Source organism: Manihot esculenta, chromosome 10 (genome assembly GCF_001659605.2).
Source record: "Manihot esculenta cultivar AM560-2 chromosome 10, M.esculenta_v8, whole genome shotgun sequence".
Taxonomy (NCBI): domain Eukaryota; kingdom Viridiplantae; phylum Streptophyta; class Magnoliopsida; order Malpighiales; family Euphorbiaceae; genus Manihot; species Manihot esculenta.
The window spans coordinates 18,870,688-18,894,534 of NC_035170.2; the positions used below are offsets into that span (position 1 = coordinate 18,870,688).

Sequence of the window (23,847 nt, forward strand, 5' to 3'; positions counted from 1 at the left end):
TAACAATTTTATTAGTGAAGTTAAACCTCTAAATCCAACCACCTTTACTTTACAGATTGTTTGGATAGTTGGAAAGCAGAGGGAAGGAAAATATTAAGATGAAAATAAAGTGGAAAATTTTATTTATTTTTTATTTTTATATGAATATGCAAGGTAAAATAAGTGAATGAGAGTTATTTTCTTTCTATTTTACTCATATATCAAACAAGGTAATTTATAGAATAATAGCATATTAGTAATTTTCACTTCTCTTCTTTTTCATTTCTTTTTTAAATAAAAATAAAAATTTTATTTTTTTCATAATAAAAAAATAAAATATATTTTTTATATTTATATTCATATATCAATTAAAATTAATCTAGTAAATATCTAAATTAAAATTATAATATACTCAACACTTTAATTTATTAACATTATAATAATTAAATATAAATTAATTATATTATCGATAATTTATAAAAAATAAAAAAAATAGTTATATTATTGTTAATTATATTTTAAATTTTATTAATTTATTTTTAAATTTATATAAATTAATAAAATTACATGAATATAATTTTATATTTTTATAAAAATTTACTGTTTAATTAATAAAATTATATTTATAATTAAAAATTAATTTTTTATTATCAGTTATATTATTAATTTATATTTAATTATTACAATTTTAATAAATTTAAGTGATTAATAAATTATTATTTTAATTCAGATATTTAATAGAACTGTGAATTTAAAATTTTTTCTTTTTTCTTTGCAATTTTATCCAAACAGATCGTTATTTAGATTCTTTGGGCGGCGAGAAAATCAATGATTAAGACCTTTCAGTTGACACGGCAATAGGCAAGTAACCAAATTTTTGGACCAACTCGCACATGTCATTGGTGCAAGTTGCTAAGAAGAATCACTTATCATCCACGCCCCCACTCCAAGAGCAGAAATTCAGGGGCTCATGATCCAACGCCTCCCAATAAATTCAACTCCGCTAACTGCCATAGTTGCCTAAGAAACCAGCAGAGAAAACCAAGGTTAGTTTTACAGACCAACCAAACCGAGTAATCTCCTTCTTCTTCGTCTAAAGATCTGAAAATATTTCTCTCAAGAACACAGACAGACGACTGTTTCTTCTCTCAGCTCCAAAACAAACAGGTAGCTGCTTTAAACTACTTCTTCTTCTTATGCTTTTTATTGATTTTTTTTTTCATAACCCAGTTCTGTAATCAACTGCTTGGATTGAATATAGAGTCAATGGTTGAAATTTTCTCTCTTTCCAGTGGATGGGTGAAGAGGGAATGCCAAGTAATGTGAAAAACACAGCTAAAACAAGCCCAAAGCTCACACTATTGCCTCTTGTTGCTCTGATATTCTATGAGGTATCTGGGGGTCCATTTGGTATAGAAGATTCAGTGAAGGCAGGAGGTGGCCCTTTGTTGTCTTTGCTTGGTTTCTTGATATTCCCTTTAATTTGGAGTGTTCCTGAAGCTCTAATCACAGCAGAATTGGCCACTAGCTTCCCTGAAAATGGCGGATATGTTATTTGGATATCTTCAGCTTTTGGTCCCTTCTGGGGTTTCCAAGAAGGATTTTGGAAATGGTTTAGTGGAGTTATGGATAATGCCCTTTACCCTGTGTTGTTTCTTGATTACTTGAAGCATTCACTTCCCATTTTTAATCAATTGATTTTTCGAATTCCCGCTCTTTTAGCCATCACAGTTGGTTTAACATATTTGAATTATAGAGGCCTACACATTGTTGGATTCTCAGCTGTTTCTCTTGCTATTTTCTCATTGTGTCCATTTGCCGTAATGGGTATTCTTTCAATTCCTCAAGTTAGCCCCAAACAATGGCTAGCTGTGGATTTTAGGAAGGTGGATTGGAGGGGATACTTCAATAGCATGTTTTGGAATCTGAATTATTGGGACAAAGCTAGCACTCTTGCTGGGGAGATTGAAAATCCCAGTAAGACATTCCCAAAGGCACTGTTTGGGGCTGTGGCTTTGGTTGTTTCTTCATATTTGATTCCACTTCTTGCAGGCACTGGGGCTTTGAAGGCCTCATCAAGTGAGTGGACTGATGGATTTTTTGCAGAAGTTGGAATGTTGATAGGTGGTGTTTGGCTTAAATGGTGGATCCAAGCAGCTTCTGCCATGTCTAACTTGGGATTGTTTGAAGCTGAAATGAGTGGAGATGCCTTCCAGCTTCTTGGCATGAGTGAAATGGGGCTGCTTCCAGCTATTTTTGCTTCAAGGTCAATCATTTTTCCCCTTGGTTTGGGTGCTTCTCTACTTTGCACTTCTATTGGTTCATGAATGGAAATTAATGAATTATGCAGCAATTAGCTCTCCATAATTAGTGGTGTTAAGATCCTGCAGATAATTACTTTTTCAATATTTGAATTGCATTTAAAAAAAATTTTTTTGTTTGCCATTTCAAGCACACTATTAATGTTCTTAGGGATGATTTAGTCATCAAATTGACTGAAATTGCTCTGCTTTTTCCCCTTTTTCTGAAAATGGAAATTGTCTGAATTGTTTATTACCTGAAATTGAGAATGTTTTAATTTAGAAAATAGAAAATCAAACTTATACTGCTGAAGTCTAACTGTTGAGTTAAATTTGTTGAGAAAAGAAAAACAATTACATTCTGTGTCTTTTTTTTTTTTGTTTTTCAGTTTTGAGAGAATTATTATTAGGTGCCTGGATTTTTAAGAAATTCATTAGTTTATAGCATATTTCAAAACCACTCAATTAAAATGTCCTTGAATTACATCAAATTTTTTAGTCATAGAAATGGTTAGTTAACTTGTTTTAATCTTATTAGAGGGACTAAAGCGTATGAATATTAAAAATTATAGGGACTAAATAATACATATAATTAAAATTATTGATACTAAATAATATAAATATTCAAAACGATTTTAACATAACCACTAAAAGATTTGACTTTATAAAATATAAGGATATTTTAATTGAGTGAATTTGAGATAAGAACGAACTACTGAATTTCTTAAAAATTGAGAGACTTTAACTGTAATTCACCCTTTTGTTTTTAATTTGCAGGTCAAAATATGGGACACCCACCATTAGCATACTGTGCTCAGCTACTGGAGTAATCTTCCTATCATGGATGAGTTTCCAAGAAATCCTGGAATTTCTCAACTTCTTATATGCCATAGGAATGCTTCTTGAATTTGCAGCTTTCATAAAACTAAGAATTAAAAAACCAGAACTCCACAGGCCATACAAAGTCCCACTGGAAACATTTGGTGCAACATTGCTATGCTTGCCTCCTGCAGCTTTGCTTCTTCTTGTTATGTGCTTAGCTTCTCTGAGAACATTCTTGGTTAGTGGTGCAGTTATTGTTTTGGGGTTCATCTTGTATCTTACTTTAGGCCATGCCAAGGATAGGAAGTGGGTCCAGTTTGATACAGAACACTCTGCTGTTTTTTCCGCCGCCGGCGTGCGAAGCAACTCCGATGTCCGTCTACTGCATCAAGAAGTTGTTGATGAGGCTTCAATCATGCTTCTTTCAGATGCATCCACTGCAAAAACTGGGCAAGAGAGCTATGAAATTCTGGTGGAAGGAAAATTGGAATAGATGTATAGTGATCTTTGTAAATTCAATTCTCATAAAATTTATGGGTAAACTATACCAGTAGTTTAGTGAAACATACATATTAGTCCTTTTATTTCTTAAATCTAGCTATTTAGTTCTTGTAATTTAAAAAACAGAAAAAAATTATTATTTAATTTCTATATTATGAAAAAGTTTCTTAATTTTGAAAAATATATTAAAATATTCTCACATTTTAAAAAATCTATTAAATATATTAAAATATTCTCACATTTTAAAAAGTCTATTAAATTAGTTTTTCTATAAATTTTAGCTATTAAATATTATAAATATTTTTAATACGGATGGACTAATTAATAGAAATTTTATAAAATTGAGACATTAATTAATAAATTTTTTTAAATTATAAAGATTAAATAGTAAACTCGAAAGGACTAATTAGGTGATTTTTTAAAATATTATATTTCAAAATCGAGTGATCAATCAGTGAATTTTTTCGTAATATAAAAATTCACTAGTAAATTTTCATTTAAAAAACTTACAAATTTTTTTTTATAATTATAAATTAATTAATTAGTTAGTCAACCTTGTATTATTTTTAAAAAGACTAATATATTGTATGTATTTAAACTATGGAATTAAATTGTGAATGAAATAAAATTTTTTATTATATTGGGACTAGTTTGTTGAATTTTTTAAATTACTAAGAACTAAAAAATTAATTCCTCAAAATATGGAGATTAATCTGTAGGATTTCGTTATATTACAGAGTAAATTGACAAGATGGAAATGTTTTTAAGATAGATTTTTTAAGAACTTGTAGTATATGGTGGTAGTCATGCTCCGAAATCAAAATCGAATGATCTTAATCATAAATGATTATTCAAACTTTCACTCTATATCTAATCTTATGTATACAAATATCTTGCTCTAAATAGATATTTTTAGGGGAGATTTATAATTTAGTGTCTGAATATTATCATTATTAACAAATCAATCCTTACATTTTTAAAAACTTATTAAAACGTCCTTATTTTTTCTCTCCGTCAACAAAATAGTCATTATATCTATTTCTACTGTTAAAAATATATCAAAAGACTAAATTACCCCCCTCCTCCTCCTCCTCCTCCTCCTCCTCCTCCTCCTCCTCCTCCTCCTTCTTCATCGATTCTTCCTCCTCTTCTTCTTCTTTGATTTTTCTTTTTCTTGTTCTTCGATTTTTTATTCTTCTATTTTTAAAGAGGAGGAGGAGGAAGCAATTCTTTTTCTTCTTCTTTTTTCTTCTTCTTCTTTTTCTTCTTCTTCTCCTTCATCATCATTTTTTTCTTCTTCTTTTTTGAGGAGGAGGAGGAGGAGGGACTATTTTGTTGATGGAAAGAAATGATAAGGACGTTTTAATAGATATAAGAAAATATAAGGACGTTTTAATAGATTTCTGAAAATATAGGGATTGACTTGTTAATAAGCAATATCTAATGACTAAATAAAGGGTTTTATTTGAGGGCAAAATTGGATTTTAAGAAGGGAGATTTATAATTTAGTCCCTGGATATTGCCATTATTAACAAGTCAGTTCCTGTATTTTTAGAAACTTATTAAAACATCCTTATATTTTCTTTCCGTCAACGAAATAATCTTTCCGTCAACGAAATAATCATTCCGTCCTCTTTTCCGTTAAAATTACATAAAAGAGGAGAGAGAAATTTTTTTAAAATCCAATTTTACCCTCAAATAAAACCTTTTATTTAGTCCTTGGATATTGTTATTATTAACAAGTTAGTCCTTACATTTTCAAAAATCTATTAAAACATTTGTATCTTTTTTCATATCTATTAAAACGTCCTTATCATTTCTTTTCGTCAATGAAATAGTCCCTATCTTTTCTTATATCTATTAAAACGTCCTTATTGTTTCTTTCTGTCAACGAAATAGTCCCTACTCGTCGTTTCTTTCCGTCAACAAAATCATCCCTCCCTATATTTTTAGAAATCTATTAAAACGTCCTTATCGTTTCTTTTTGTCAACGAAATAGTCTCTATCTTTTCTCACATCTATTAAAATGTCCTTATCATTTCTTTTTGTCAACAAAATAGTCCATATCTTTTCTTTCCTCCTCCCCCTCCTCCTCCTTTGACTCCTCCGAAAAAGAAAAAAAGAAGAAGAAGAAGAAGAAGAAGAAGAAGAAGAAGAAGAAGGAGAAGAAGGAGAAGAAGAAGAAGAAGAGAAAGAAGAAAAAGAAGAAAAAAAAAGAAGAAAAAGAAGAAAAAGAAGAAGAAGAAGAAGAAGGAGAAGAAGAAGAAGAAGAAAAAGAAGAAGAAGAAGGAGAAGAAGGAGAAGAGAAAGAAGAAAAAGAAGAAAAAAGAAGAAGAAGAAGAAGAAGAAGAAGAAGAAGAAGAAGAAGAAGAAGAAGAAGAAGAAGGAGAAGAAGAAGAAGAAGAGAAAGAAGAAGAGAAAGAAGAAAAAGAAGCAAAAGAAAAAGAAGAAGAAGGAGAAGAAGAAGAAGAAGAGAAAGAAGAAGAGAAAGAAGAAAAAGAAGCAAAAGAAAAAGAAGAAGAAGGAGAAGAAGAAGAAGAAGAGAAAGAAGAAAAAGAAGCAAAAGAAAAAGAAGAAGAAGAAGAAGAAGTAGAAGGAGGAGGAAGAATTGATGAAGAAGAAAAGAAAGGAGGAGGAGGAGGAGGAAAATAATAGGAGGTAATTTAGTCTTTTACTATATTTTTAACGGCAAAAATAGACAGAAGGACTATTTCGTTGACGGAGAGAAAAGATAAGGACGTTTTAATAGGTTTTTAAGAATACATGGACTGACTTGTTAATAATGGCAATACTCAGGGACTAAATTATAAATCTCCCTTTTAAAAATGTTCTCACTCATCTTTTATCTATTTTTAACGGAAAAGAGAACGGAAAGATTATTTCATTGACGGGGAGAAAAGATAAGGATGTTTTAATAAGTTTCTAAAAATGCAGGAATTGACTTGTTAATAATGGCAATATTTAGGTACTAAATAATAAATCTCCCTATTTTTTTTTAAAAAAAATATGACATTGGTTAGTGAAAATGAATTGTCCACATTCAAATAGAAAGTAACAACTTGCATGTGTGGATACCTGCTTTGGTAAAATATCTCATGTTGTTCCAATGAATTTAGAAACGAAAGCTCATGCTCATCCACCAACAACACAGAAAATGATTTAGCATAATGAAATTTACGGGCATTCGGTCGGTTCGATTTAATATAGGTGAGCATTTAATCGGTTCAATTTAAAATTGAATCGAACTGAATAAATTGAAAATTAAAATTTAAGTATTTCTGAAATTCGAATCAAACCAATTTAAATCAAGCTGGTCTTATTCGGTTCAGTTTAGTCGGTTGGACATTTTATTTTTTACTTTCTAAAATTTAGTTGAAGTGTTTCAACCTTATTTATAGTCTACTCTCCCAATATTATTAAAAATAATATATTGATATGGAATTCTATGATATAAGCCTCAAACCCACACGCACAAATAGATATGAAATTTAAAAATTTGATAAACCCACCTCCTATGGCACCCCACACTTAGAGAAGCTGAAACACCAATTATATGAGAATTTAGATGAGAATCCAATAAATGCCGCAACGAATAGTTGATAATTTAGCTAAGATTTTTGGTGCAATTGATAAAAGTAATTCCTCACTCTCACTCAAAATTATACACGCCAAAGGTATGAAAAAGAATTCTGAAAATTTAGATTCTAAAATTTTATTCTTATAAGCATTCCTTATCCTTATATAGTATGGAGAAAAAAATAAAATTCTAAAACACTCTTCTTAGATTTGGCCGAGTCACAAATAAGATTCAAGTCCAATCACACACTAAAATAACACATCAACTCATAAGTGACAAAATATTAGTCCAAAACATGACTTAACACTCTAAAACTTAGAAGATAAATTATGGCCAGAATATAAGACCAAATAAATCCAAAATAAAGCAAGTGTTTAAATAATAAAACATAGTAAGTCTATCATGATAAAAATGAATCTTCACAAAAATCTTTCTTAATCTTCACTTTAAACTTCCCTTTGCATAGCTTTGGTCCATAGGTTTACACTTCACTTTAAACTTCCCTTTGTATAGCTTTGTGTAGTTTTGCCCCGTAGAAAGTCTAAAGTGAAGTCTAAAATGAAGATCAATAAAGGTTCTTGTGAAGATTCAGTTTTGTCATGATGGACTTGTTATGTTTTATTATTTAAACACTTGCTTTAATTTTGGCTTTGTTTGGACTTGTATTCTGATCATATTTTATCTTTTAAGTTTTAGAATGTTGGGCCATGTCTTGGACTTATATTTTAATACTTATGAGTTTTATGTGTTATTTTATTGCGTAATTGGCCTTGAGTCTTATGTGTGATTCGGCCAGGTCTAAGAAGAGTGTTTTAGGGTTTTATTTATTTTCTCCTTACTATATAAGGACAAGAAATACTTGTAAGACGCAACTTTGAATCTAAATTTTCAGAATTTTTTTCATGCCTTTGGCGTGTATTGCTTTGAGTGAGAGTGAGGATTTGCTTTTATCAATTGCACTAAGAATATTAGCTAAATTATCAACTATTTGTTGTGACGTTTGTTAGATTCTCATCTAAATCCTTCGATCATTGGTGTTTCAACTTCTCTAAGTATGGGGTGCCATAGGATGTTGATTTATCAAATTTTTGAATTTCATATCTACTTGTGCGTGTGGATTTGAGACTTATGCCATAGGGTTCCACGTCAAGTTCTAAAATAGCCCCATTCGCCTCTTCCACCTCATCAATCACGTCCTCTCTATATCTATTATCATTCACAACCTCTCTATAAGCTCATTGAGATATAAAATAATTGTTTCTTTCAAATTTTATTAACATAATGTATTGGAATAATCTCAGAAAATGGGTAAAATAATTAAGCTATCTAGGATATCAAAACTTATAGATATTTTAATAAGTTTTTTAAAATATAAAAATTAATTTATTAATAATCACAATTTTTAAAATTTTTTAAATAGTAAATTAAAACTAAACGATACTTTACTTTATTTTTTAAATTAGAAAATAATTTTATTCTTGAAAATTTATCTATTGCTTTATAATAGTAAAAGGTTTTAAGTAATTAATTTAATAATTTTAATGTGAATGATTGATTAGAAATAAATATTAGAATTTTCTAAACTATTCCTATTATGTTTTGGTAATTACAAATTTATTGTTATTTAAAATTTTTTAATTTAATTATTTAATTATATTATTATTTTATTTAAATTTAAATTAATTAAAGAAATTTCTTAACATTTAAATTATAGTTGCTTAAATTTTATTAAAGAAGAATTCTTTTAATATTTAAATTATTTGTGTTCAAATTTTATTATAAGTTAAAATTATAATTTTTTTAAAGGGAAAATTACTTTGTAGTCCCTGAGGTTTAACGTAATTAACACTTCTGTCCCTCTATTTTGGCGATCCAACACTTAAGTCCCTCACTTTCTTTTCTGTCCAACTTCGTAGTCCTTCCGTCCAAAATAGCCGTTTGGAACACGTGAATTGACAAAATTAACCCTCTTCTTCTTCTTCTTCTTCTTCTTCTTCTTCTTCTTCTTCTTCTTCTTCTTCTTCTTCTTCCCCTTTCTGCAACTTCTTCTTCTTCTTCTTCTTCTTCTTCTTCTTCTTCTTCCCCTTTCTGCAACTTCTTCTTCTTCTTCTTCTTCTTTCTTCTTCTTCTTCTTCTTTCTTCTTCTTTCTTCTTCTTTCTTCTTCTTCTTCTTCCTACTCTTTCTGCAGCAGCTTCTTCTTCTTCTTCTTTCTTCTTCTTCTTCTTCTTCTTCTTCTTTCTTCTTCTTCTTCTTCTTCTTCTTCTTCTTCTTCTTCTTCTTCCTACTCTTTCTGCAGCAGCTTCTTCTTCTTCTTCTTCTTCTTCTTCTTCTTCTTCTGCAACTGGAGAGAGAAAGCATGAAAGAGAAAAAAAAAAAGGAATTTCACATTAAGAGAAGGGTATTTCTGGAAAAAATTATCACCTCTCACTTTTGACTCTTTGACCAAACTGTTTAAATAGACGGAAGGACTGCGAATTTGGACGGAAGAGAAAGTGAGGGACTTAAGTGTTGGGTCGCCAAAATAGAGGGACAGAAGTGTTAATTACGTTAAACCTCAGGGACTAAGAAGTAATTTTCCCTTTTTTAAAAAATAATTATGTTTTGTTATTATTTTAAAATTTTTATTTAATTATTTAATTATATTATTTGTCTATTTAAATTGATTCAAGTTATTCTTTTTATTATTGGAAGATTTTTTTTTATTGAAACTTTATCATATATTAAATTATTTTTTAAAAAATAATAAATTAAAAAAAATCATATTTAAAAATTAGTATCTTATTAAAATTTTATGATATATTACAAATTAATGTTAATTTCAAAAAAAAAAAAAAAAACAAACAAATGCAGTTTGCTACATTTTAAAAAGTTCATATATTTTTATTTTGTTATTTAAAAAATTATTAAAAATTAAATTTAACATCTCAATCATAAAAATTATAAAATATAACCGTTGTGCAGTGTAAAATACTTACATGATATAATAATCTAATAAAATAAAAATATAAAAAAATAATTAATCACCATATTTTAAAGATTTACTTATATGTTTTTTAGAATATATATTAAATTTTTTATTAATTTATTATACTATATAAGATTGTCTACGTATTTTTTTTAAAAAAAATACTTACATAGTACTAGGGGTGAGCATTCGGTCGGTTCGGTTCAAAACCGAACCGAACCGAATAAACCGAAAACCGAAATTTGAGTGTTTATAAAAACCGAACCGAACCAATTTTGGTCAGAAACCGAATCGAACCGAACCGGTCTGATTCGGTTCGGTTCGGTTCGGTTTGATCGGTTTAGATTTTTAATAATTTTTTTATTTTTTACACTTTATTTTTAATATTTTAAAATTTAATTAAAATATTTTAATTTTAATATGATTTAATTTCTATATATTATTGAAAAAACATATTATTATTACTAATCGGTTCGGTTTGGTTTTTTCAGTTTTTTTCTGATCAAAACAGAATCGAACCAAAATAATCGAAATTTTTGAAATTGAAAACCGAACCGAACCGAAATATATAAAAAACCGAACCAAATTTTCAAATCAGTTCGATTCGATCGGTTTTTTCAGTTTGAACCGAATACTGCTCACCTCTACATAGTACGATCACTATACAATATAATATATATATATATATATATATATATATATATATATAAAGACTATTATTATTTATTATTATTTTGATGTTAATTATTTAAAATTTTAGAATAAACAATAAGAATATTATTATTTTATATGCAATTATTAATATTTGAATTAAATATTATTTAGAAACAAGTTAAAATTATAATGAAATTTAATTTTAAATATAATTTAAAAAATCTCAAATTTAATTTAATTTAATTCTTATTCTAATTAAAACTATACCCGAATCAAAATCGGACGAGCACTAATTTTGATGGTTAAATATGAAAATCTTTTTAGCCGATAAAGCATAAAAAAATTTATTGTTAAATTAATATACCGCAAAAATAAGTAACTATTAATTTATGAATATTATTTGATTTTTAATATTCAACAATAATTGTGAACATAAAATATATTTATTTTTAAACATAAAATTTAATTTAAAGACAAAACTTTAGGAATTGAAAATATAGGAAAATATATTTTCGTTAAAATTTATAATAGTTTGAATGGGTAATTAGATGTGATAATTAATTTATATATGTAAATATTTAGGGATTAAGTTATAAGTGCAGTCAGCTATATTATCAGTAATTTTAAACTCTTTAACTACTTGGGAAAATTTTTTTTATTTTTTTTGGTTCTATAAGATTTAAAAATTTAGCTAAAATTATTTTATATTTTGACATTTTAATCCAAAAGTAAACTTTCTATTTCAGTTTCATCCACTTTAATTTTACTAAACGGATAACAATTTTGATGCATATTATTAGTATAAAAATAAAATATAAGAATATGTTTAAAAAAAATTGTATTTCACATTTTTTAAAAATCTGAACAAAATTTTTATAAATTTGAAAATTTTAATAAATTATATCAAGTCTAAACATTTAGATTAAATTACTAAAATATAAAAAGATTTGATTAATTAGGCTTTATAAATCTAAAAAAAAAATAGAAACAATTCAAATAAGTTGCTTAATAAAACAAATTTCTAAGGATTTTTATATTTTTAAAAAAATTACTAATTTATCATTAATTAGTTTTTATAATTTTAAAATTTTTTATTAATTTATCATTTAAATTTGTAAAGAATCTATTAATTAATTCCATTATATCAAAAATATTTTATATTTTTATAATACTTAACTGATAAAATTAACATAAAATTTAATTATTAAATTTTTTAAAATATTATAATATATTTTTTAAAATAAAATAATAAAGTAATGAATTTGTTCTAATATATAAATTTTAAAAAAATTATTATAAAATCAACATCTCCCATAACTCCTCACTATGAACACTAGAAGAGATCCACACCAACAAGTAAGAGCGACCAAAACTGAAAAATGCAGAGGATTGTAGCAAATCACTAACTCTTTTGATTGGATAATTTTGTAGAGGGACAGGAAAACAAGGCGAGAATATTTTTCTCTTGTTTGAATTAGTTAAAAATAAAATGGAGAAAAAGAAAAAGAAAATTATTTTCCTGAGAAGAAATAAAAGAGAAGAAAAATAATGATATGTTTTTAAATTTTCCACTATACTTTTTCTTTTTTATTTTTTTTATTGTTCATATAAACGTATATATGTAAACTTAAAATAAAAGTACATTTTTTTGTTTATTTTCTCTCTAAATTAAAGAGAAAATAATCAAAGGAAAATAAAAATTATTTCCTTTTCCTCTATTTTCTCCTCTCTTTCCAAACAAAGGAAAAGGAAAATACTCATTATTATTCATAGTTATTTTCCTTCCCCTCTTATTTTCCACATATCCAAACACAGGCTAAAAGAAAAGAGGGATTGAGAGAGAAATAGGGATGGGCAGATGTGAGGAAGAAGAGGTGGGAAAATGAAAATTAGAGGCAGGATATGTTTTTTTGGCACATAAGTGTTTTAAGATTATTTTCATAATTTTAAATCTTATCTTTCATTTGACTGATAATTCTACAACTTAGACTAATAAAATCACTAACAGAAAGAAAAATATTATAGTTCTACTTTGAAAATTTACTAATTAATTTTATTGTACAATAATTTTTTCTAAATTAAATAGTAAATTTTTTTTTTTTTCAGTGCTCCGAGTAGAAAAACAGAAACAGAGAGGAAACAGACAGGCCCTCAAGTGCTGCCTAGCTCTGTCCTGAAGGCCAATCCATGAAGCCCAAAAGACTCTTTCATTTGGCTTTGCTCCTCTGCACGCGCGGAGAAGACCAACAAAAACAAAGCAAAGCAACGGGACAAGGCATCGATCACCAGAAAAAACCATACATGGTGGCAGAAGAACGCGCAAAAAAGAAACCCTTTTCCCTATTTGGTAAGTGTCCATCCTTCCCCCAATTCGTAATTAATTTCTTGGGTTTTCTATTTGCAACAAAGTTTCAATTGGGTTTGAATTATTCTCCAAATTGCTAGTTTTAATCTGCCTAATTGTGTCTGCTTCTGTTCCTTCTGCTTCCGTTCATGCAGTTTTTATTGCACTGCTTTTGTTTATTGAACTAATTTTCTTGTTCTATTTAGTATTTACTTCGTGATTAATTCAGTATTTATTTCAATATGTTTTGAGCTTTTTTTTTTTTAATCTGGGATTCGTTCATTTTTCATTAAACTTGAAGAGATTATTGTTTTGATATACTTCTGATTATTGTGCAGATGGAAACAGTGTTTTGGGTCTGGGGTTTTAGGTTTTGGAATTAGAATTTGGGTGGAGGTGGTTATATGATCTGGGTTTCGCTTGAAACTTGCCGATTTATGTGAACATTAGCATTTGGATACATAAGTAACTTTTGGGAATTGAAAACAATGCTGTCTAATCAAAGCTATACTCGAACCAATACTTTACAGCTCAAAGCTTTGATTGTTAAAAAGGTTGGGCACGAGAGAGCAGATAAGTACTTTGATCAGCTGACAAGATTGTTTAGTTTTAAGATAACTAAGAGTGAATTTGATATGTTTTGCATTAAGATTATTGGTAGAGAAAATATCCCTCTTCACAACTGCCTTATTCGATCGATTGTCAAGAATGCTTGCCTTGCTAAAGTTCCCCCACCAACGGGTATCAAAAGAGTGGGAAGTAGTGTTAATACTAAAACTGCAAACGGGTACCAGAGAAATTGTTTACAATCGCTTTACGGGGATACCTTTCCTCCTTCCCCAAGGAAGGGAAGGTCTCCTGTCAACCGAGATCGCAAGCTCAGGGACCGCCCTAGCCCACTGGGGCCACTTGGGAAGCCCCAATGTGTGGTTTGTGAGGAACTGGATTCAAGAACACAAGAACAGCAAAGTGCTACCGAACTCCTTTCGCTTGGTAGCAGACCTCCAGTTGAAGTTGCTTCTGTTGAAGAAGGGGAAGAGGTTGAGCAGATGGCAGGGAGCCCAGGCGTTCAAAGTAGAAGCCCAGTTACTGCTCCTCTAGGTGTTTCCATGAATTTAGGTGTAGCTCGTAAAACTCTTTCAAATGCTTCTATATTTGGTAGTCACCTTCAAGAGACTTGTCTGCACGCTGGTGAGCTGCCAGATACGAGATCATTAAGAAGTCGTTTGGAGCGGAAACTGGAGATGGAGGGTCTTACTGTTTCTGTGGACTGTGTTAACTTGTTGAATAATGGGTTGGACACCTACTTGAAGAGTTTGATCGAGCCATGTGTGGGCTTAGCCAGGTCAAGTTGTGGAACAGATCACTTGAAAAAGGTTAGTGGCCGGTTCACACCTGGTTTGAATGGGATGTTACCTGGGAGACACATGCAAAGATTGACAGAATCTGTTTACGTATCAATGCTGGATTTTCATGTTGCAGTGGAGGCAAATCCCCGAATACTTGGGGGAGATTGGGCCACATTACTTGAGAAAATTTCGTTGCGCACTTCTGAAGAGTGATAAATATCTTAATAGCAATTGCTAGGAATTTACCAGTCGATTAAGTGGGATATCAGTTCGTCTTCACATTAAATTGATGATTGTTGAAGGGATACATGTTTATAGGGTAAAATGTAAAATTAGATACAGGTTGGAGGTCAGTAATTTAGGAAATTTACACAGTTTTGCATTAATCTGATTTTCTTTTTCTTCACAAGCCTCTAGTGTACCAAGTTATCAATGAAATAAAGTAACTTCTGATTTTAGAATGATGGTCACTGTTCTTGCTCCTGTCAATTTTTATATACATATTTGAACTTATTCTAGATCTCTTCTTTTCTTTAAAAAGAAAAATTGACACAATTCTAATTTGATGCTTATTCCTTCATGATGTTTACATCTTCCATACTAGTTTGAACAATTGTAACTGAAGCTTTGAAGAATCTATATATGTTATGGCAGAATACAAATCTTGGAATAATTCCAGGAAGATCTTACCTTTCCATGTGCATTGGAAAATGTGATGCTACATCAAAGAAAATTTGATACAATCTCAACAAATTGCTTTGGCATCATCAATACTGGATAAGTAGTTGCAGGTTGAAAATTTAAATGATGCATTGATCTTTCTATCCTACAATTATCAGTTGAATAGATATCATGGTTTTTCATGACCATCAAACTAATATTCTTTGTCACTTAGCTGAATTACGCCTTCTGGAGCGTAAGTTTTGTAAGCATTGATAATAATCATGTTTTTGGCTTGGAATCTCACTAAGCAGAATTTTTTTAAAAGAAAATAAAAAACAAGAAAAATGGTTGCTATCTTCTTGGAAGTTCTTCACAGGCATTTCCTTTGTCAGAGGACTGGCTTCAATTATCCTTGTTAGTAAAATAGACTGGTGGTGATGCCAATTGGTTACATATGTTCTCTCAGGTAAGGCTACCTATTGACTTCTACATCATTAAGCATGTAGGCATTTTCAGGAAGCTATATAGGGCTTCACAAAGAAGACTTTTATCTATTATTCTCATTGGTAGTTAGTTTTCTATCATCCAGGAAGATGCTGAGAAGACAATTCAATGCACAGTATCACCTGAAACTTGTATCTGTCAGCTTGTTTGGACAAAATTAGAATATGCTTTGTTTCGTAAATATTTATTTTCCATTTTGGTTGTAGTATTAAAAAACAAGGGTGTTGAGGCCTTATACTTCATTTGGGTTTTAAATCTGGTTGAATTCCTTGCTGCATTCCGGATTGAGCTTTTAATTACTGTACATGGTAGCAATTCTTTGCTGCATACTGATCTGGGTTTCATTTGTTTAGGCAGATATCATGATGTATTTAGGATTCGGAAATTTAAGATATTTTGTAATTGAAAATTTTCATTCAAGAGCAAACTAAGAAACATTAACGATCTCTAACCAACACTAACAAGCTGATAAGGGGATCAATCACTCAGAAACACAGCACAAAAAACCAGCTAATTAACTAATTGTGCTAGCCAATCTGCAAACTGAAATCCTGGTGGCTGCAAAAGGAGAGACCAAATAGCTTGGACCAATGCAGATAGGTAACTTCAATTTGCAAGCTATTAATAAATTGCAACTCAACAATTTAGTGCACTTCATATCATCAACTTTTTCATATGGAATATCCACTCGTTTATGAAGATAAATGTCTCCTATGGTATTACACTTTGCTGTATACAATATCCATTCAATTACACTAGCTAACATGATTGTTGCTGTTTGAGAAAATAAAAATATGATTGTTGCTGCTCAGCTATATTAGGAAAGACTGCAACAACTATCAAATTCAACCTAGCTCCCACCATTGACAACACAATAGCATGTCGGGAGAAGGCATGATTCAATGTTTATCCACCAACCCTTAACATTGAGCTAATCATTTGTTCGCGTTCACTTTCTCTAGACTTGCCATATATGTCATATAAACTGTCCATAGATACGAAAATGAATTGCTAACCAGTGGCTGTCACAAATAAAGTATAAAAGGATAAATCAAATATAAGAGGGTAAATCAAGTACAAATATCACATAAAAGAAATTCTAAAAAAAAAATAGAAGAAAAAGAATGCAGGGGGTTTAGCTAAGAATACCTGTAAATGGACAGGGATGAATTTGAAAGTGATAAAATCACACATGGGCCAGTACAAAATGCCATTCATCATTGTCGGCAACAAATCCCGTTCTTATCGCGCAATAATCTCAGCACTGTTCTCACCTAAGCTAGGTCATGGCAACATATAAAACATTAAACATACTGTAAGATTTTTATAATAGCATATTCAGATGATGCAAAATTCTGGGGAGCATAACTCGGCCCTAGTTTGTAAGAATACAAGGGAAATTTTTGCTTTCTTGATAGTATGCAGATTTGGTTTAAGAGAAGTAATGTAAAACACAGATGCATATGCAGACTTGGAAACAAACGGGATATTCCTATGAGTTCTGAACAAATGAGAATTATTATTTAGTCTTTCAGATTTAGTGAAGCTTATTAATTAGTTTTTTAATTTTAAAAAATATATTAAAATGTCTTTTAAATATTAAAAAATTTACTAATTAGTTTTCGTTAATTTTAACCATTAAATATTAAAAAAAAATCTAAAATGAAAAATTAATTAGTTTAATTTTTATAAAATTAAAGAACTAACTAATAAATTTTGTTCATACTGTAAGATTAAATAGGTAGAATACTTAATATCTGAAGTTAAGACACGGCTGATTATTAGATTTTTCACTATTTCAAGAATATTTTAATGAGTTTTTTAAGTCAATGGACAAACTAATGAGTTTTATTAAAAATTAAATAGTTATTTTTTCTATTTAAAAAGTCTAAATGTGAAAATTCTATTAATGTATTAGGGATGAAAATTTTTTATATGATTAATTTAAATCACATGACATGACACTACACCAACGCGTGCAAGGTAGGTTTGAACATAAATATATTCAGGTTGGGTTAACCAGAAAGGCCAAAAACACATCTATTTACATTGGTTGCATGCGTGATCACAAACAGATAGATGAGTGCAACTACTGTAAGCTCAACCTCATATGAAAATGTATTTAACAACAATTGGATTAAATATTAACAATCATATTCGTGCATTAATTTGCATAAATTTTGATATAAATATTTAATTTAACAATTGTTAAACTCTATCTCAAATAAGGTGTATAAATAAATGCATCGTAGACACAATTAATAATATTAAATCTATTCACAACCTTTTAAATAGTATTATAAAACTTTTACAATACATATTATCTATAAAACATAATAAAATGAAAGTTAAAGGCTTTATTTTTATCATTTATTATTATTATTATTATTATTTTTAATTTGATTATAAAAATAGCTTTTATTTCATATAACCTATTTAGAACTTTATCACGAATACTTGTTGACACATAGTTAAGTTCTTAAAATTCATAGTTACATTGACAAACACAATAAATATTTTGATTTTACACTACATTTGCAAGGTAAATCTGTGCAATGGCAGATAATGGGTATGATATTTCACAATAATAGTTCAAAGAAGATTATGTGCAGGCACTCGAAGACAAGATCACGTGGCACAAGTCTGATCAGATGATATTCGGCCCCATCGAGGGAAAAGAAGACCTGAACGCTTCAGGTTGCCTCAGTTTGGCTCTTCATCAAGACTCGCCTCCTGAAGAGATCGAGTATTTACAGAAAGTTACCATTAGCGGCTGCAATCCAGCAAACCCTGTAATCACGGGGTTTCCGATCAATTGGCCGGCGAGATCCTTTCACATCATTGTCGGACTCTCAAAAAATACTATAATTAACTCTGTCCTTTTACAGTATAAGCCAACGATTACAAAGACAAAAGTACACAATTTTTACAAAAGTACACAATTTTTACACAACTACTCATTCAGAGCATTATATTACATTTGCCCTTCTCTCTGGTTTACTAACTTGAGCGTCGGAGTGGCTGCGGTAAGTGCCAACCACCTCACGTTCTCTCTCTTGCAAAATTGACCAATCATAGCACAACTCTATTTTCCGTTTACATCATTTGATTCTATTGTCGAAAAATCCATTGAGTTCTCTCTGTTCATTTGGATTGAAACCGATCTCTTATCTCATTTTCTATCTCGAAATGGTTGGCAATTGATACGGATCCAATAGAGCAAATTTCTAACAATGGTGTGGAGCAAGCTTATGTCATTCAAATGGATCTAAAATGAGTTCAAAATCATATTCATATGATCCATATATATTTGGGGCGTGCTTCAATTCATATGGGGCAAATTTGGTGCAACACTTGCAATCATAGGCTTAGGGAGCCTAATCAAACCTATGGGCTAAAACTACAGAAAGGGAAGCCTAAAGTGAAGATTAAGAAAGGCTTTTGTGAAAATTCAGCTTTGTTATGATGGACTTGCTATGTTTTATTATTTAAACACTTGTTTTATTTTAACTTTGTTTGGACTTATATTCTGGCCATATTTTATCTTTTAAGTTTTAGAGTGTTGGGCCATGTTTTGGGCTTATGTTTTAATACTTATGTGTTTGAAGTGTTATCTTAGTGTGTAATTGGACTTGGGTCTTGTGTGTGGCTCAGCCAGCTAGAAAAATAGTGTCTTAGGGTTTTATTTTCTCTCCTTACTATATAAGGATAAGAAACACTTGTAAGAGGCAACTTTTAATAAAAAATTTTCTGAATTCTTTTCATGCCTTTGGCGTGTATTGCTTTGAGTGAGAGTGAGGATTTGCTTTCATCAATTGAACAAAAAATCTTGACTAACTTATCAACTATTCGTTGTGGCGTTTGTCAAATTCTCATCTAAATCCTTCGATTATTGGTGTTTCAGCTTCTCTAAGTATGGGGTGCCATAGGAGGTGAGTTTATCAAATCTTTGGATTCCATATCTACTCGTGCGTATGGGTTTGAGGCTTGTGCCATAGGGTTCCGCGTCAGTTGGTATCGGAGCCAAAGTGAGGTAAATTTTGATTTATCTTAGGATCTAGGGTTTTTTTGAGTTTTCCTTTTCTTCGTTGTTGATTTCGGTGAAAGCTTGTGTGTCCATGGCTGCACCTTCTTGATTATTAATCATCACAAAAAAAAATCGAAATCCAAAAAAAAAATCAAAAATAAAAAAAATCGCCTTTGCCTTACTTATATTGATCTGGCTGACATTGTGATATGCTTCCTTTTGCATCTATCTTGCCTTACCTATCTAAATTGATTGTTGTAGTTTATGAGAATCAATTTTGAATTTTGAATTTTGAATTAGGTTGAATCCAGATTAGGAGATAAAAATCTGTCTATTTCCTAAAGTGCACATTTAAGGCAATTGCATCTAAATTGATTTGATGTCAAATCCTTCTTTTAATGCCATAATTTTCGTCCATGATGCTGAACTGAGTGAAATTTAAATTTTTTTTTTCTGATTCTATTTGTGGGGTCTTGATACTTGCCTTTTTGGGTAGATTTAAATAGATCCATATTTAATTTACTTTGAAGTGAATTAAATTCAAACTTTTGTCCAGGTTTGTTTTTATTTGAATTCTAAGTTTCCTTTTTTGGTTTAAGCTTGCTTTTACTTCATTGACATTGCTGGAGTATTATTTGCTTGTGTCTATACTCTAGGCGATATCTTTCAAGTAGCACAAAACGTAGTCCTTGTGTTACTTTCCAAATTGTCAGTGTCTTCTTTCTAGTTTTTGCCGTTTCTTTCTTTCTTTAGGTTTTCTTTTTTGTTTCATTAAACGCACCTTATGATTGGTTGGTTGGCCTTAGTTTCTAAAGTGCAATTGAAGAATCAGCAAAAGAGTGGTAAGAATGCAAACACTTGAGTGCTTTTATTTCTGACACCATATTGGCTAGTTCTCTACAAAAAGTCAATTAGTGGTGAGTTTAGAAGGATTTATAAGACTCTTGAGAGGTTGACTGAAACTATGGAGAGTTTGAATGTCTCACAAGCTTCCACTTCTACAAGAATACCTCAAAGAACTCTTAATTGCAATAATAACTGTGATGATTCGGATGTGTTTGTTGATAATGTGTTGCTTGTTGAACATGGTGAGATGCTTGTTGCTAGGCGTGCTTTGAATATGCAGGTTAAGGAAGAAAGCCTAGAACAACAGGAAAACATATTTCACACTAGGTGTTTGGTTAATGGAAAAGTGTGTACTCTCATTATTGATGGAGGTAGTTGCACAAATGTAGCTAGTGTGTATATGGTGGAGAAATTGGGCTTGGCTTCTATTAAATACCCTAAGCCATACAGATTGCAATGGTTGAACGATTTTGGTGAGGTTAGGGTTACACGCCAGGTGGTTATACCATTTTCTATTGGTAGGTAAAAGGATGAGATCTTGTGTGATGTGGTACCTATGCAGGCAAGCCATATGTTGTTGGGTAGGCCGTGGCAATATGATAGAAAGGTGCAACATGATGAGTTCAATAACAAGTGCTCCTTCACTCATGAAGGACAGAAGGTTATACTCGCTCCTTCCTCAAGAGGTATATACTGATCAAATAAAGATGCTAGAGAGGGCAAGGGAGGCTTCGGCCTTGGCTACAAAGAGGAGTGAGAGCTCGAGTTCTGCAAAAAAAATGAGAGAAAAGAGTGAGTCTGAAGGTAAAGAGGCTGGAAAAAAATCAAGACTAGTTCAAGGAGGGAAGATGGAGAAAGAAAAGGAGAAAGAAGAGGCTAAAGTTCCAATTTCAACTTCCATAGAGATTGAAATTGAAGAGGAAGTTGTAGTGCATGAATCTAATGTAGTTGTTGTTGCAAATTCCATCAATGAGCTTATAGAAGAGGTTGTGAATGATGCTGGATATGGGGAGCACGTGATTGATGAGGTGGAGGAGGCGAATGAGACTGCTTTGAAAGTTGTAAAGGAGAATGGGTCACTTCCAGGACCTTTTTATGACTAATATTTTTATGCCTAGTTCATTTGCTCTTGATGTACAGGTTGTTGATGAAAACATCCATGACGAAAGTTTTATGCTATTTCCACCTATTCAAGAGGAGGTCTTTGAAGATACATGGGTTCCTAAAGCTTCCCTTCTTGATATAAATATCAGCAAGATTCGAGGACGAATCTTTTCTAAAGAAGGAGGGAATGATACGGATCCAATAGGGCAAACTTCTAACAATGGTGTGGAGCAAGCTTATGTCATTCAAATGGATCTAAAAAGAGTTCAAAATTATATTCATATGATCCATATATATTTGGGGCGTGCTTCAACTCATATGGGGCAAATTTGGCGCAACACTTGCAATCATAAGCTTAGGGAGCCTAATCAAATCTATGGGCTAAAACTACACAAAGGGAAGCCTAAAGTGAAGATTAAGAAAGATTTTTGTGAAGATTCAGCTTTGTTATGATGGGCTTGCTATGTTTTATTGTTTAAACACTTGTTTTATTTTAACTTTGTTTGGGCATGTATTCTGGCCATATTTTATCTTTTAAGTTTTAGAGTGTTGGGCCATGTTTTGGGCTTATGTTTTAATACTTATGTGTTTGAAGTATTATCTTAGTGTGTAATTGGACTTGGGTCTTGTGGGTGGATCGGCCAGCTATGAAAAGAGTGTCTTAGGGTTTTATTTTCTCTCCTTACTATATAAGGATAAAAAACACTTGTAAGAGGCAGCTTTTAATAAAAAACTTTCAGAATTCTTTTCATGCCTTTGGCGTGTATTGCTTTGAGTGAGAGTGAGGATTTGCTTTCATTAATTGCACCAAGAATCTTGGCTAACTTATCAACTATTCGTTGTAGCGTTTGTCAGATTCTCATCTAGATCCTTCTATTATTGGTGTTTTAGCTTCTCTAAGTGTGGGGTGCCATAGGATTACAAGTGCTTGGTAGTTAGCTGCCCGGGCCGCAATCTTCTTTGCCTCAACTTTATCCTCGGGGAGTTTTCCTCTTTCCAAATATTCAAGGTACGGGGTCATCTAGTTCTGCCCATCTTCGACTTTCAAGACGATATTTGCCTTATTGAAGGCGGGAATGTTAACATGTTGTATGTACACCTCATCTGGGAGCTGTTCCAGCTCTTCACTAGACAACCGGCTGAGCAAGTCCGCTTCTTCATTCTCTTCCCGAGGTATTCTCTGGTATCTGACCATGATCCTCTGACTCTTGAGCTCGGCTTCTATGGCCTTTACCTTCGCCAGGTAATTCTGCATAGTAGGGTCTCTGGCCTGATACGCCCCTGTTATCTGGTTGACCACTAATTGGGAATCACTATTCACCTCGAGGTCGGTTGCCCCTACCTCCATTGCTACCAGCATCCTGTTTATCAGGGTCTCATATTCCACTACATTATTGGAGGCACTGAACTCTAGGTGTAAGGCGTAACAAACTTTGAACGCTTCAAGTCCCTTCAACATTATTCCTGCACCGCTGCCCCCAGCCCCGGATGCCCCATCCACATACAACCTTCAGCTGAACTCTGGTGAGGGCTGCCTCCCTCTCTTGTTCTCCCATGCCTCCGAAGATGACTCACCCGGTTCTGCCTATTCTTCATTGAAAGAGCACTCTACTATGAAGTCGGCAAGGGCTTGAGATTTTATGGTGGTTCGAGGTCGGTATTCTAAACAGTAGGGGCTAATTTCAATGGACCAAGCAAGCATCCGACCTGAAGTTTCTGGTATGTGGAGAATCTTCTTCAACGGTTGGTCTGTCATCACTACTCCTTGATGGCTTTCTAGGTAAACTCTGAATTTTCTAACCTCCAACAATAAAGCGTACACTATTTTTTCGATGTTCAGGTATCTCACCTCGGCATCTTTGAGCACTTTGCTGACATAGAAAACTGGCTTTTGTTCTCCTCCTTCCACTCTCACTAGTACGGCACTAACAGCTTGCTCTGAGGCTGATAAGTAAATCAAGAGCTCTTCCCCTTCCAGCGGACTACTGAGCACATGTGGCGAGCTGAGATAGCGTTTGAGTTCTTCGAAGGTGTTTAGACAGTCCTCGGTCCATTCAAAGTTCGGAACTTTTCTCAACTTCTTAAAGAACGGCAGGCATCTTTTAACTGACCTCGACATGAAGCGATTGAGCGCTACTACCCTTCCAGTAAGTCTTTGGACATCCCTCACGCAGGTCGGCTCAGGCATTTTCAAGATAGCTTCCACCTTCT

The 23,847-nt window shown here is 31.5% G+C and overlaps 2 protein-coding genes and 1 long non-coding RNA gene across 8 annotated transcripts in view; 2 read left to right on the forward strand and 1 right to left on the reverse strand.

The window, feature by feature from the left end:
• Positions 1-893: 893 nt before the first annotated feature.
• On the forward strand, positions 894-3,764 carry LOC110623960 (probable polyamine transporter At3g19553). Of its 5 annotated transcripts, none has more exons than XM_021768999.2 (4): positions 916-1,025; positions 1,108-1,146; positions 1,241-2,245; positions 3,057-3,764. In XM_021768999.2, exons 3-4 carry the CDS (start codon positions 1,275-1,277, stop codon positions 3,592-3,594), a joined length of 1,509 nt encoding a protein of 502 aa, XP_021624691.1. In that variant the 5' UTR covers positions 916-1,025; positions 1,108-1,146; positions 1,241-1,274; the 3' UTR covers positions 3,595-3,764. The 5 variants fall into 5 exon arrangements, with proteins under 5 accessions (XP_021624690.1, XP_021624688.1, XP_021624689.1 ...); XM_021769001.2 differs by having other exon boundaries at positions 921-1,025; positions 1,272-2,245; XM_021768998.2 differs by having other exon boundaries at positions 894-1,146; positions 1,210-2,245.
• Positions 3,765-12,943: 9,179 nt separating this feature from the next.
• LOC110625030 lies at positions 12,944-14,954 on the forward strand. Its single transcript, XM_021770518.2, has 2 exons — positions 12,944-13,146; positions 13,482-14,954. Exon 2 carries the CDS (start codon positions 13,632-13,634, stop codon positions 14,703-14,705), a length of 1,074 nt encoding a protein of 357 aa, XP_021626210.1. The 5' UTR covers positions 12,944-13,146; positions 13,482-13,631; the 3' UTR covers positions 14,706-14,954.
• A 158-nt stretch (positions 14,955-15,112) lies between these two features.
• The window catches only part of LOC110625031, a 42,321-nt gene continuing 33,586 nt past the window's right edge, over positions 15,113-23,847 (reverse strand). For both annotated transcript variants that reach the window (XR_002489501.2, XR_002489500.2), the window contains exons 2-3: positions 16,809-16,933; positions 15,113-16,681 (exon numbers count right to left, since the gene is read on the reverse strand). This is a non-coding gene — a long non-coding RNA (uncharacterized LOC110625031). The remainder of the gene's footprint in view (positions 16,682-16,808; positions 16,934-23,847) is intronic.

Excerpts from the sequence above, each read along its gene's own strand:
- LOC110623960 (XM_021768998.2), top strand. The coding sequence starts at position 1,275 with ATGGGTGAAGAGGGAATGCCAAGTAATGTGAAAAACACAGCTAAAACA. Across the intron at positions 2,246-3,056 it reads CCAGCTATTTTTGCTTCAAG|GTCAAAATATGGGACACCCA; the intron begins GTCAATCATTTT and ends TTTAATTTGCAG.
- LOC110625030 (XM_021770518.2), top strand. The coding sequence starts at position 13,632 with ATGCTGTCTAATCAAAGCTATACTCGAACCAATACTTTACAGCTCAAA.